Raw genomic sequence first — 14,179 nt, forward strand, 5'->3', positions numbered from 1 at the left:
GTAGGGGGGGTCCAAATTGCTTGGTATCCTGGTTCCTATTCCTCTGCTTTGATTTCTTTTCAGTAGAGCTAGACATCTCTGAAAGACCACAGATGACGTCTAAAACCATGTAGAGGCAGCCAAGGCTCAGGAAATTAGAAAACTGCTCTCAATTCCCTTTCAACCCCTACGTCCCACCCAGTGACTCAAACAGCACAGGCTTGATGGGGAGGAGGGACACGGAGGAAGACTTGGGGTGACGTGGGTGAGAGGGTGAATAAAATCATCTCTTGGTAAACATCGGGATGTGTTGGCTTGTCCTGTTCCCTGGAAGAAATCCTCCATCCCTGCACTTGCTCATGTTGGGAGGAAGAGTTTCACTGCGTGCAGTGGAGCAAGGGACACGTGGAGCAAGTTACGTCCTGGTGTAAATCAGGATTAGATTTTCTGGGAGCAGTGGGAGACCTGGACTGATATTTTGGTGATATTAACACCTGCACCAGCATCTTTCCACTCCTTTTGAACCCTGAACCAGAAATATTCGGGTATCTAATGACAGCTGAAGAATTTAGCGTTTGGCTAAAGGGGTTAATCTGTGCACTTCTCCCATTGTGCTCTAAAAGTTGCTGCTGCTGCAGTTTACAGCCACATTCACTCCATGCAGGGCAATGCTCATCATGAGCTCTTAAAGCACCTTGCAAAGGGTGAGCAAGGGTCGTAGCTAATTCAGAAGTCTCCAAAACCAGAGCCCTGCAGTGAACGCCACAGCAAAGTGAACATCCCTGGGCTCGGGGAGAAGATCACAGTTGTTTTTGCTGGAAAACAAACCTTTCTGAAAGAAAGGATGCAAGGAGGCAGGCAAAGAAGAGCCTCTGAGGGCTAAGGGCATGGAAAATGAGAAGTCACAAACACCCACAGCAAAATTGCCAAGGGAGGAAGAGCAGTGCTGCCGGCAAACCGAAATAATGAGGCGTCCAAAGGGACCCGGCTCCTGTTTGGTTGGCGCCTCCCAGGGCAGGGCTGGAGGTGAATGGTGAGCAGGGAGGACAGCTCGCCCTGGGGAGGAACAACCCAGACAACGCCTCACACCACGCCAGTAACAACAGCCACAGCTGGCAAAACGGCCACGAACAGGGGGAAACCTCACTGCTTATCCAGGGGCCAACAACAGCCATCCCCTTCCCATATCGGAAATTTATACAGGAACATATGGGAAAGACTTGGTTTTAACAAAAAACAGGGATGCTGCAACAAATTCCCAAGGTGGAGCTCAGTGTTTATGACCACAAAAGCCACCCGCAGCAGCAGAGCTGATGCACAAGGTGGAGGCAAAACCTTTGGGTTTGCTGCAGTAAGAGGCTGGAGCAAGAGTAAGAGGCTGGCTGCCAACCCCACAGGGCTTTGGTGGCTGCCTTTTTGCAGTAAAAGCTAGAAAAAAGGGGGCTTGCAACTTTCTCGTCTCTTGTGCTAGGACCAGACTCGCCTGTACCAGGGGCTGAGGGCTACATTTGCTTTGCCTTTCATAGGACTGACTTCTGCCACAGAAGACGTGGTAGAAATGAGCACAGGCTGGCCAAGACATGGCACTGAGCACCTCCCGCCCCCCCATGGTCCGTCCTATTTTGCAGCCCCTGGCACTGCTGCAGCTCCTTGGTGGCTTCCTGCCCCACGACAGAGCAGCAGTGGTCCCTTCCATCAGTGGGACATGCTGGGGACACATGCCTTGGAGAATAATACCCCTAAATCACCCTACCTGCCCCAGAGCAAGATGGCTCATCACCAAGGTGGGCACAGACTGAGCAGCCAAAGGGATGAGGGATTTCCAACACTGCAGCTGAGCATCCTGATTTTTTCCTGTTTTTATTTATTTTATTATTTTTTGGAGGTTATTCTGGAACGGAGAGGGTCAGATTTGGGATCTCACAATATGGGGCTCGATTCTCTTGGTTATGGAGAAACTGGCCAAGGGTTTGGCGCAAGTGTGATGTGGCTGCGGTCACGACCACTGAATTCCCCTTGAAATATACTCTTTTCAGAGACAGTTTTTTCACCTAAACAGTTTTTCAGGGCCTGAGGCATTCCTGAAGATGCAATTTTTGAGCCAGACAAACACGACATGGGGGTGTTGCAGACAAGCTTTTCCCCCAGCATGGGACACCGCTTACCTTCTGCCACAGAGACTCGCGGGATGCCAGGGAGGAGCAGGCGGCCACGAACCAGCAGTTTCCGACCTGGCCCTGGTGTAAGTCGTGGGAGCTGATCCCGTCCACGAAGAGACGGGGATCGTCGCAGATTTCCTGTGGGACAGGAGAAAAACACCAGGTAAGTGAGGAGATGGGGAAATATGGGGCAAGGCTTCCTGGCAGAAGACCTTGTCCTCTCCACAGGACACGGGCACAGCACCAGACCCCTCCCCGGGATGGTTGTTCTGTTCCAGCATCAGCACATCTCTGCTATAATTATCCCCAGAGATAATGGTACATTTTCACATCATTGCAGCCCTAGTGACCCATCTCCTCCTGTAAGGCTGCTGCTTGTTCCTGCAAGCCCTTCAATGGCTGATGTCCAAGCTTCTCCCCCGCTCACTTTTGCTCCAGGGACTTTCTGGTGGAAGGCACTGGGAGCTGAGCGCATCACCCAAAGCCACGGTCTCAAACACTGGGGCTTGGGGATCCACCCAAAAATGAACCCCAGGAGGACTAGGGAAGAGCCAAGCATTTAGAGGGAGAATTGCAATGCCCACCCCAAGCAGTTCACCCAGAAAAGCTCAACGCAGACGGTGGGCTCAGCCATGGGCCCCAAAAACCAAGCGTCCTCCCCCAGGAGGTCTGTCCTCCAGCAGATGGAGAAAACGTGGCAATCTGAAAGCTTTATGCCTGGAGCAGGAGGATCAAATCCTCATTCCGCCACCAAAATCGGCGTGGTGCCACTTGATCAACCCGGTTTGGAAAGCGATGTCCAGCTGGGGGCTGGGAGCAGATGGGGCAAAGAAAACTGGCAGAAACCTTCCCACTTTGTTTAATTTGAAGGAGGGAGAGGGAAAGCTCATTTTCCTTCCTTCTCCATTTTTTTTTCAGGTTAGCTACATCCGAAGTAACACCAGTTCCCCCAGCTTTTGCACATGAGGCCTCGTATTGCCTCTGTTCCTCAAAGGGAGGATCTGCTGCTTCGTAAGCACCTCCTGCTATTCCCACCTACCCCAGCCAGCACTGCACGCCTTAAAAATAATTCAACCTTCACCCGGACACGAACTGGGCAGGATCACACCCCAGGGACAGGACTGGCTCCCTCCAGGCTGCAGAGTTGCAGGAGGTTGGGATAAGCACTAGAGGGAGGCAATCTGACAGCTGCCACGGCCAAGAGGCACTTGTGCTTTATTTTTCAGCATCCCTGAATGCAGAGAGGGGTGGGAGAGGAGCGGTGGTGTTTAATGCCAGGGTTAACAGGAGTTATCCTGTTGGGTACCACCGAGGAAGCAGCCAGCAGCAGGGGATGCCTCTGCCCTGCCTGTTGGTGGTGGGGATGTCTGAGATCAGCTCTCAGTGGTCCTTAGGCGGCAGAGGCACCAGGTCTGAGGACCCTCACGGATATTTAGGCACACTGAGAAGGTCCTCCCTGAGCCTTCTCTTCTCCAGGATGGAGAGTCCCACCTGTCTCAGCCTCTCCTCTTGCCTCAGGTGCTCCACACCCTTCATCATCAGCTTGCCCTAATGCCCTCATCCGGATAAGACTCATCCATGGGTCAGCCTCCTCCCCAAAAAAACTCTTGGGGTTTCCCAAATCCCTCAAATTGGAGCTTCCCAACATTAAATTACCTGGGTTTTTCAGTTCCCAGAGAAGCTGCTGAGGTCCCACTCACAATACATGGCCTTGGTCATGACCTTGTGGCCTGTGACTCATGGGGACCAGCAGGAACTGGGTCCAAAAAAATACAGGACAGGTACTGAACTTTGCTTCCCTTTTCCTGCAGTTAGAGCGGAAAGAGATAAAGGGCTTGTCCTGCAGATAGGTGGAATTACAGGGCCTGGCGTTTGTGTGTGCAGAGGGAGGAGAAGGGCAGGGATGCTCTGACCACAGAAGGTCACCACCTTGCTTTCATCCCCTCCCTTCCTCGCAGGAGACAGAAACCAGGTGAACAATAACATTTACACAGGCGGGGGCTTCTCCCAAAAGCAAACACGGTGTCGTGTCACCCGACCAGCGCCAGGACCCTGAAAAAAACAGGGCAGCACACCCCCACGCACACCCTGGGGACTTTGGGGTTCAGGCATCAGCCACCCCAGAGCCGTGGCAGCCACGAGATGGTCCTGTGGGAGGGCTTTGGTTTACTGCTCTCGACTCCACTTGGGCCATGAGAGCCATCCACGCCTCTTCCCCCCCCTAAGGACAGCCTGGCTTGGAGCATCCCAAGGGAACCCAGGAGTTGTTGGAGCTATACACCCTCCCTAAACGTGGCTGCTGAAATGGCTGCTGAGCTCCAGGCAAGGAAATACAACTTGGAGAAAGGTGGTGCAGATGGGCCTGTGGACCCGAGGAAAAGTATAACCAGATAACATAGGGAGGGACGAGCTAGTGACTCCAATTCCTCGTGATTCATATCCTCCTGCCCACGTCCTTCCTCCTACAGGGGACATGGGGGCAGAGGTGGACAGCGGAGACGGGGGCTGGAGAGGGCTTTGGGGTCCTCTCGACGTCAGGCTGGTTGCAGAGGTCGCAGGGCTGGCTTATGGGAGGCCAGGATGGATCCGTGCCAGTTTGCTCCCTCTGGCTTTGGGTTACCGAAATCCATTAGGGGAAAAAAAAAAAAATCAAGATCTGATCATTGCACTTATCTTGCATTTGGTGGTGTAATTTTGCCTCCCACCAAAAAGCATGTGGCTTTTTCTCTCTGCTCTCCCTTTTAGTACTATTTCCCCCAAAACACGCGTTTTCTTTCTGACTGCAGTTAAACCAGAAAATATCATTCTTGTCTCCAGCTAGTCCAATCCCACAAAAAAAAAAAAGGGCAGCAATGAGCAAATCGCCCTCTAATTGGTTTTATAATTGGCGACTGTCTTATCATAAATGCTTCCTGGTGCAGATTTCTGAGCTTTAGGCTCACTGGGGGTCTGGAGCATGTCAAGCCAGCTGCAGGGAGGGAAAAAAGCTTGGGGGGGGGGATGATGACAACCACGTGAGATGCAACATCTGCTGCGCGCCAGGATGGGTTTTTGCTAACGAGATTTTGCAAGGAGCAGCCCAGCCTAATTGCATTGCAGGCTGGCTGTGTCGGGAACACTGCTTTCGCTCAAATCAGCAGGATAATCTATTAGCACGGCTGCGCTTCCCCCTCCCAGGTGACGGGGAACCAAAGGGACCTTGTGCCACGAGTGTCGCTCCCGCAGCCATCCCAGCACAGCGGGCAGCTGACACAGAGGTCCTTTTGGTTCCCTTCGGGTACCCACCCTGGGATGCCATTTTTCAAGAGGGCAGTGACTGAGCTTAACAAGACGGGCACCAGGAAAGGGAATGGGGTGAGTTTAGAGCCCCACGAGCCTTTGTTTTCATCGGGATTATCATTTTCTCAATGGTTCGGCTTCACGTGCACCACAGTTGGCGATATTAACACCCCGTAAATCTGCTCTGGGGCACTTTGTCCTCCTTTAGTCAGACATCCCTAATCCCCTGGGAGTGCCACAACCTGTATGTATCTGCAGCTGTTATCAGCTCCTGCCCCACACGAGGTGAGCACCCACAGCAAACAGGGACGTGCTTGCAAAGGGAGGCGCCAAAACACCGCGCTCCCCGCCAGCCCCACGACTCTGCCCGTGCGCCTCTGCTCCAAGCCTTCTGTTTTGGCAACAGAAAGGGTTTCAAACAGGAGCTAAAGGTCAGTCTGCAGGCTTAACAGCCCTGGTGGGGCTCCCCGGTGTTTGTTTTTCCCAGGATCCAAAGTACAAACGCAGCAAGGAGATCTCTGTTGAAGCAAGGATATGTGGAGAGACGCAACGTGCCATGAGAGCTCTGCACCTCCCGGGAGCAGATAGAGATGGAAAAGGAGCTCAGGGATGGGAAGGAGACTGAAACAAGGGCAGCATCCTCTGATCCTATTCCTGATCCTGCTCCTATTCCTGCCACACGTGCTCTCTAGGGACGTGCTCTTGGGAAGCCTCACCATTGCTCAGTCCAGGGCTTCTTTGGTCTCCATCCAGCCACAATGGATGCAAAGGCCACCCCAGCCCTGCTTTTGGCATTTCCACGCACTCAGACACAGCCCTCCGTGGACTGCCTGTCTAACAGCGAGCTGTTCCCATGTGTCTGGTGGTGGAGACACCAAGAAGATCTTCAGAGCTCAGCTCCGAAGCAGGAAAGTCTCCACGCACCACCCTGGGGAGTGGGATGCTCAGAGCAGTGAGATGATGTGTTCCGGGTTTCTCTGGCCAGAGGCAAAAGAGAACCTTCTCGGTCCCTCTGGGTCCCTCTTGGTCCTTCTTGGTCCCTCTGGGTCCCTCTTGGTCCCTGTTGGTTTCAAGTCCCAGATCATCATCAGTTCCCACCGTGGACATGCTGTGTGGGAGGGAGGAAGCAATTCAAGCAAGCTTTGCTGTGAGAGAACAACAAGATTTGGGGAAGAACGATCCAAAAAGGCCCACTTGTTCCAAAGCTGTTGTGAAATCCTGGGGCGAGCTGGTGTGGCCATGAGCTCAGCTGCATCATTTTTGCCTCCAAGGGACATAATTCTTGTTTGGCACACATGTCTGCCCAACCCTGTCCTGCCTGAATCCCAGTTGGAGGGGCTCACAGAAAGCCAATCTTCTAAAACATGACTTAGAAATCTAAATCACGCAGTTGTGTTTTTTTTTTTAATTATTATAATCTTATTTTATTTTAATTATCTTAAGAGCCAAGAGATGGAAAAAGAGAGAACCCAAAGCTGCAAAGGAAAATTACCTCCGCTGTGCATATCTCAGATCAAAACTTCTGAGCTACATTTCAGCAGGGACACCTCCCACACCTGCTTGGGCCACACCGTCCCAGGGCTAGGAACTGCCCTGTGGTTTGTGGCTGTGTCATTTTTACAACACCTTGATCTGAGAGCAGGGCTTGATCCCACCACAGTCCAAATTAATCACTAATCAAGGCGATGATGATGAAGAGGTTATCGCGAGTTTAAGCTATTTAAAGAAGCGATTTCTAGCCCACACCTATTCTGGTTATTCATCCTCTGGGTGTAGCTTTGCAAACACAGAAACCTGCTTTATTTGAAAGCCATCCTCCAGAAACACAGACTGTGTTTAACGACCCAAGTGACTCAGCAGAGACCTTCCTGTGAGGCCACAGCCAGGTCATGAAACTCAGAGTTCACAGGGCTGCCAAAGCCCAGCAAACCTCATCTCTACTCAGCAACATCAGGGTTTTCCTCCCGAGCTGCTCGATATTCCCAGTGCAGACAATCCAAAGCATTTCCAGATGAGACTTCAAAGCTATATGAGTACACCACCAGCAGCTCCAAGACCTTGGCCAAGCTCTCCTGGTGATGGGTGAGCCTCCACCCAGCCTCACACCAGGGTTTACATGGGCTGTAAACAAGCTGAACATGCCTGTGGTTAGACTTTTAGCCGGTTTCTCCCATCACGAAGCACTCTGTTTACATTTTCCATCAGTAATTCTGGTGTAACTCCATCGGTGGTGTTTGCACCAAGCCACAGCTGAGCTCGAAGCATCCACGAACAGTCTCAGTTAAGAAGGTTTGTGCACCCTTCTCCTTCTGGGAGGGGAGCTGGGAGGAACACATCACCAAAACGGGTCTTATTGCCAAAGACCCAGAAATACAAGAGATGTGAGACACTTTGGCAGAGATAAGGCACCAAGCCCCAGAACTGCACGTGGCAGCGTGCCAGAATGCAGGTGGGGAAGGATGGACACGAGCATGGGTGGGCAGCTCCATCCCAAGGAGTCCATCCCCCTTTGACAGTGTTTCACTGTGGTGGTTTTACATGGGTGGGCGGCCGAGCTCCACCACAACCGCTCTCTCATTCCCCCTCCTCAAAGAAAAACAGGGAGAAAATACAATGAAAGGGGGGTACGGGGGCTATGGTCAGTCTGTAGCGCTTCTTCTCTGCCGCTCCTTCGTGGTCCCTCTCATCCCTTGTGCTGTGGGGTCCCTCCCATGGGATGCAGTCCTTGCTGAACTGATCCAGCGTGGGCTTCCCACAGGCAGCAGCTCTTCAAGAACTCCAGATGTGGGTCTGTCCCATGGGGGTCCATCCCTCGGGAGCAAACTGCTCCAACCTGGGTCCCCCACGGGCAGCAGCTCCTGCCAGGTCACCTGCTCCTGCGTGGGCTCCTCTCCACAGCCTACAGGTCTGGCCCAGAATCTGCTCCGGCAGGGGTCTTCCACAGGCCGCAGTCTCCGTCGGTGCAGGGCCACCTGCTCCACCGTGGTCTCCTCCACGGGCTGCAGCGTGGAACCCTGCTCCACCGTGGTACTCCATGGGCTGCAGGGGGACAGCCTGCTTCACCATGGTCCTCACCACAGGCCGCAGGGGACTTCTGCTCCGGCGCCTGGAGCACCTCTCCCCCTCCTTCTTCACTGACCTTGGCGCCTGCAAGGCTGTTCCTCACTCCTCTCACTCTCCCAGCTGCTGTGTGGCACAGCATTTTTTTCCCTGTCTTAAATATGCTCTCACATAGGCACAAACAACATCACTTACTGGCTCAGCTCTGGTCAGCAGTGGGGCCCTTACCAAACATGGGGCAGCTTCTAGATCCTTCTCACAGAAGCCACCCCTATGGCCCCCTGCTACCAAAACCTTGCCACGTAAACCCACTACATTCACAGGTTTAAAGGATTGCCTTGAGCTCGGTACCTTTGCCTAGGACAAAAATTCCACCCAACCAAGCTTCCCTGCACTAGACATTTCACTGTTTTAATCCTTGTCGGGCTCTGGGGCAGTATTTGCAGAGTCTCAGTGATAAATAATGTATATCAGAGCAGAAACGGTGCCGTGCCACTTACTGTCAAATTGCATTGGGTCTTTATTTTAAAAAGGGACGACTTGAAGACCTCAGTCCTCCGTACAAATCATTCAGACGGCGTCAGTCCTTTGGCAGCAAGGAAAGGACAAGCCCTTGCCCTGGGGTGTTGACAGAGACAGATGCTAGCTGCTTGTTTTCATCGCTGGTCAACCCCTCAATGCTCCTGGATCCAAGAGTACAGGGTACACTGAGCAAGGCAAGGAGAGATGATGGAGAGAGGGTTTGTACCTGCTTCTTTACAGGCTTATGTATCCCTCTGCACTGGCCACAGACGTGTAACAGGTCTGCCACGTATCAAAACAGAACAGAAATGCAGAAACAAGACTTTCTCAGCACACATAAGACACATAAGGGGCTGTCTGCTGAAGCCAACCCACTTCTCACACTCGCAGACTGAAATCCAGAAGTGGGGAGTGGTCTTTACAGCAAGCGACCCCGAGCCGTGGTGAATTTTCCTCTCCTGGAAGTGCTTTAAATAAAACTGGCTGGTGCTCAGAGGAAGCGGCTCTGCTTTAGATCAGTGGGAAGTTAATTTGAGGAAGTCCCGTGACCTCTCGCTGTGCAGAAATTTGGCCAGCACGCTGCCTGCAGGTCCCTCTGGCTTCTGCCAGACCAAGGAAACGGCTCCTTCTCTGCTCCAGCTGCGGGGTTTCATCCTCCCACCCATGCTTCCTTTTATTTGTTTCTTTCTTTAATCACTTACGGCAGCAGCTGATGTCAGTTTTGCCGCACCCAGTGTTTTATTTTCCTTCTGCACTATTCAGCACCATGCCAGACCAAGCAAGGGCTTCAGCGAAAGGCACTTGGGTCAGCAGGACCTGGAGATGGAGCCCCCTGAAGCCCCATCCCCTCTGAGGATGCTCAGAGGAGCATCAGCAGCTCATGGAGAGGCTGTGAGCGATGAATTACCCTTGGGGAGGACAGCAATGGGGCAAGGGCTGTCATCAGAGCACAGTGCCGAGTGGCTTTGCTTCCCCTTAGCATCTGCCTCGCTTTGGAAACACACAATCGAGATGAACTCTGGCATCCAGCTCTGAAGCTGCCTTATCAGCTGCCAGCAAGGCACCGAGGGCTGTTAATTTGAGGCATTTCATGCATGGATGGAAGCTGGGAGGAGGACGAAGGGGAGATGAATTGGCATCTGCATTGAAGCTACCGCCTGGAAGGGCTTGTGATGCTGGCGGAGGCAGGCTGGGTGGGGACAGTCATGCTCCTCCACACCCTGGTGCTCCAGGATGGTGTTTAGTTACAAAACCTCCCCAGAAAAGCTCCCTGTCCTCTTGCAAGGAGAGCCAGCTGCCCTTAGCTTCCTCAAACCACCAGAAACCAGGCTGGATGAGGCCTCAAGAGCTCAGCAAACAAGGTCCCCTTCTCCCATGGCTCACCAGCAGGACAGCACCTCCAAGCATAAAATTGCACCGAGATAAAAAACTTGGGCTGACCCAAGGCACAGCCAGCTCCGTACCTGCTCCACAGACTGAGCAGACTTTTTGTGCTCCCCAGAGCCAAATCTGTGAGGATTTGCACCATTCCCTCCCTGGGAGCCCAGAGAAGGCAGCAGATGCCCAGGGCTCCTTTCCATGCCACTCTCTGCTACCGTCCTCTTCTCCATCACAGCTACGTAACGACATGCAGTTGCATTAAAATGCAGGCGATGAATCTAATCTACTGATTTTACCATCGTTTTAGCATTTATGACTGTGTCCTTCCAAGGCCAAGGAAGGAGCAGACTCGCTGGCTGCTTTCTTATCGAGCGCTGCCCATGCCGGGCAGCTTAGCACGGGGGCGAAGAGGGGGAGCGTGTTTGTGCAGAGCCCGGCACCACGGGAGGATGTGGTGAGATCTGCTGGAACGGGTCCAGGGTCAGCATGGAGTTCGGTGAGAACTGAGAGCTCTTCATCATCAATAACAGCAAAAACGATCTCAGCCTGCCTCGGCGGAATCAGTGAACGGCGCTGACTTAAAGCTTAAAAAAAGGAGGTAAGTGCAGAGATCGCATTAAAAGGTGACCAAACCCTTTGCTGGCAAGGAGCAACCAGACTGGCAAGCAACTCCCGGCTCTACAGCACGCGGCAGATAAATGAACAGGCGAGCAGCTCATAAATCCCTAAGCTGAGAAACGCAAAGATCTGGAAGGACTCCGGCTCCCGTGTTGGACTGCAGACAGACTCCTAGGGAGAGGCGACGGTCCCTTCACCCGTGCAGTGGCAGTGAGCATCCCCAGCCTCCTTCGGGCAGGATGAAAGCCAAATGAGACAGACCATAAAGCTGCAGAAAGCTGAGCAGAGATGTCCTTTTGAGCACCAGTACCTGGGGTTAGTATTTCTGGCCGGAGAGGGACCAAGAGGGATACAGAGGGCCAGAAAGTTCATGCTCTGAGCATTGCCTCTTAGTGGCCTCCATGCACCCCAAGCCACCGCTTCGGGTGAGCTCTTGGAGAGAAGCACTGCAAGAGTTTAACCCCTGGCTTCCCCCTTATCGCCACCCTTGTGCTTTTGCCAGCTTTCCAGCCTGTGCTGTACACTGGGGGAAAGACCTTTTAATGCAGAAACTTGCGGACAGGCAAGTGCCTCTCCTGCTTTTAGTGAATTAGTTCATTGACTCCTTTCCCATCTCAGGAAAAGCCCGCAGGGACGGATTGTGTAACCCTCACTCAGCAGCAGGAAGGAGCTAAGTACTTAATAACGCAGGGAAGAAAGGGATCTGAGCGATGCTCTTCCCTCCTGCAGCATCTCCTCCTCACCCAAACGCAGGAGCATTGAATTCAGGAGAAAATGGATAAAACTATACCCCAAATCAGGCAAGATATACGCCAGACTGACACAGAAGTAGCTACTGAGAAATGGTTATTTCCTATTTTTTAAAACAAGATTTCCCTTGTCTGGCTGGAAACAAAACATTAGAATAAAAAAGGACTGTGAATGGGAGCATCTCTCCCCAGTGCCAAAGCAGGACTGAAAATGCCACGGCCCTGCTGCTGCCCGAGCTCCAGCTGCGCGTAACCCTTCCTAAAACACCTGAATCCCCCCAAACTAACCTGATTCTCAGCTTTTCCCCTCCAAATGATATTGCCTGTGCTCAGATAATATTGCCGTTTAGCAAGAGCCTGTGCCAGTGTCTGAGCACCCTCACGGTAAAGAAACTTTTCCTGATGTCCAGGCTGAGCCTCCCCTGGCACAGCTCCGTGCCATTCCCGCGTATCCCGATGTCAGTGCCCAGGGAGCAGAGGCTGGCGCTTTCCCTGGCTCCCAGAAATCTGGTTTATCTCACTGGATGCACAGGCAAACTGCTGCTCCTGTGCTGCACTGCAGCATCCGTGTCTCAAACAAGGAGAGAAAAGCTCAGAGCCTGAGGATCAGGCACCACACGCCCGAATTACAGACATCTCCCTCGCCTTCAGAGCAGGGGGAGGAGGAGCATTAAGCACTGGGCTCTGTGCTCAGCCCAAACCAGGGAGTTAGATTTCTAATGCAACAGACAAGTTTTCTGCCAAAAAAAAAAATAAAAAAAAAATAAAAATAAAAATAAAAAGAACCCCTGATGCTGCCCCAGCCAGCTCCAACATCAGCTTTGGCTCAGCAATGAGTAGCCGGTCCCATATTTAAATGGCTGCACAAAATCAGAGCTCTTTGGGATCACCTTCCTGGTACACCTTCCCTTTCCCCGCCACACTCAAGCAAATATTCTTTTGGCTAATTTCTGTGTTGGAAGACGAAGAAGTCCAAAGCCAAAGCCCGATTCGAGGCTCGCCCAGCTGTGCACAGAGCTGGCGTCCCAAGCAGGGCTGGAGGCCAGGGGGAACAGGGAGGGAGGGAGGATGCTCCACTGGGGAGAACAAGGCTGAGCCCCTTCCAGGAAATTCTGCAAGGCCAGATGTGGGAGGAAATGGAAGCCAATCTCAGCCTGATCAGGACGGGTTGTTCACCAGCTGCTCCAACAAAGCCTCCCCATTTCCCCCTGCCCACGAGAGGCTCAGGCAAGAGCAGTGCAGGGATTGCTTTTTTTTTTTTGGCCAAAGCAGCCCCAGGCTTTGGGACAAGACGGAGGAGCAGAAAGGATCTGCGTGCTGGGAAGGAAGGCACATGCACACACAATGGGCTGTTGAGTGCCGTGTAAATACACAGAAATGAGACCCTGCCTCCGCCAAAGCCAATTCCTGCTGCCCCAGCGAGTTCAGCAGTTACTTTTCACATAGGGGTGAGAACCGTGGCTCCTGCGCATCGCTTTTCTGCACGGATTGTACGTGCCACCCTTTCTGCGAAAGCAAACAGTTGTTTTTAACAGCTGACGCTTTTTGTTCCCACTCTCCACCCACTCTGCTTTCACAGCAAAGCCCGGGGCATGGTGAGCTCCCGCGCTTTGTCGTACAGCTGTAGCTGAAACTCTCCAAAACAAACCATGGCCGCGGCCCTGGGAGATAACGGAGGTGCACACACAGCATCCCCTGCCTGCAGGCAGCGTCCCAGCGACGGCTGGACGTCATTTCTGGGTCAGGAAGTCTCCGAAGTACTCTGTTTGTTTTCTAAATAAGAATAAGAAAGGATTGCCCAAGGAAGGATTTGCTGGTTGCAACAGAAACAGGATGCTGGAAGGACTTTTTGGTGCTTAATAACCATTCTGCGCAATCACTGCACAAGCAGGGCCGTGGATCTGAGCTTCATGGACATTTTGGACCCTACTGAAGGCTGCACTGAAATGGAGACACCCATGGGTTTCTCTGTGAAGGCTGTGAGTGGCATTTGTGCAGTTTCTTACACCTTCTCCCGGCTGTCCTGCAAAGCAGCAAGATCAATATCAAGATCCCTGACACCCAGACACATCGAGTTTGCCTTCGTGCAGAAGATGCCGGCCCCTTTTGCTGGGCTGTCTCCCTTAGCAAGCAGTATGAATTCAGGCAGAACTGGGGCCAGTAATTAGGAATGTCACTTTGAATTGCTTGGCACAAAGCAGTTCTTCTCCCCACAAAATTCAGTCACTTTTCCCAACATGGCTGCAAGGAAAAAAACTGGAGAAGTGCTTTAGAGAAAGAGGCTTCTGGAAACTTCAGCAGTAGCCAGAGCAGATGTGAGCCCAAATTCTTTGTTTTTTAATGCCAACTTTGTGGTCAGGGCAGCTAGCCTGTTCTGATCCTGCCAGACAACGACATCAAGGAGACATTGAGGTTTCTCAGAGTGGGCTTCAA

General features: G+C 52.5%; 1 protein-coding gene across 2 annotated transcripts in view; it reads right to left on the bottom strand.

The window, feature by feature from the left end:
- CAPN5 (calpain 5) overlaps positions 1 to 14,179 on the bottom strand; it is a 44,858-nt gene that overhangs the window by 17,619 nt on the left and 13,060 nt on the right. For both annotated transcript variants that reach the window (XM_035330333.1, XM_035330344.1), the window contains exon 3: positions 2,145 to 2,276. In XM_035330333.1, coding sequence (XP_035186224.1) covers positions 2,145 to 2,276 — 132 coding nt within the window. The remainder of the gene's footprint in view (positions 1 to 2,144; positions 2,277 to 14,179) is intronic.

Source organism: Oxyura jamaicensis, chromosome 1 (genome assembly GCF_011077185.1).
Source record: "Oxyura jamaicensis isolate SHBP4307 breed ruddy duck chromosome 1, BPBGC_Ojam_1.0, whole genome shotgun sequence".
NCBI classification, from domain to species: Eukaryota; Metazoa; Chordata; class Aves; order Anseriformes; family Anatidae; genus Oxyura; species Oxyura jamaicensis.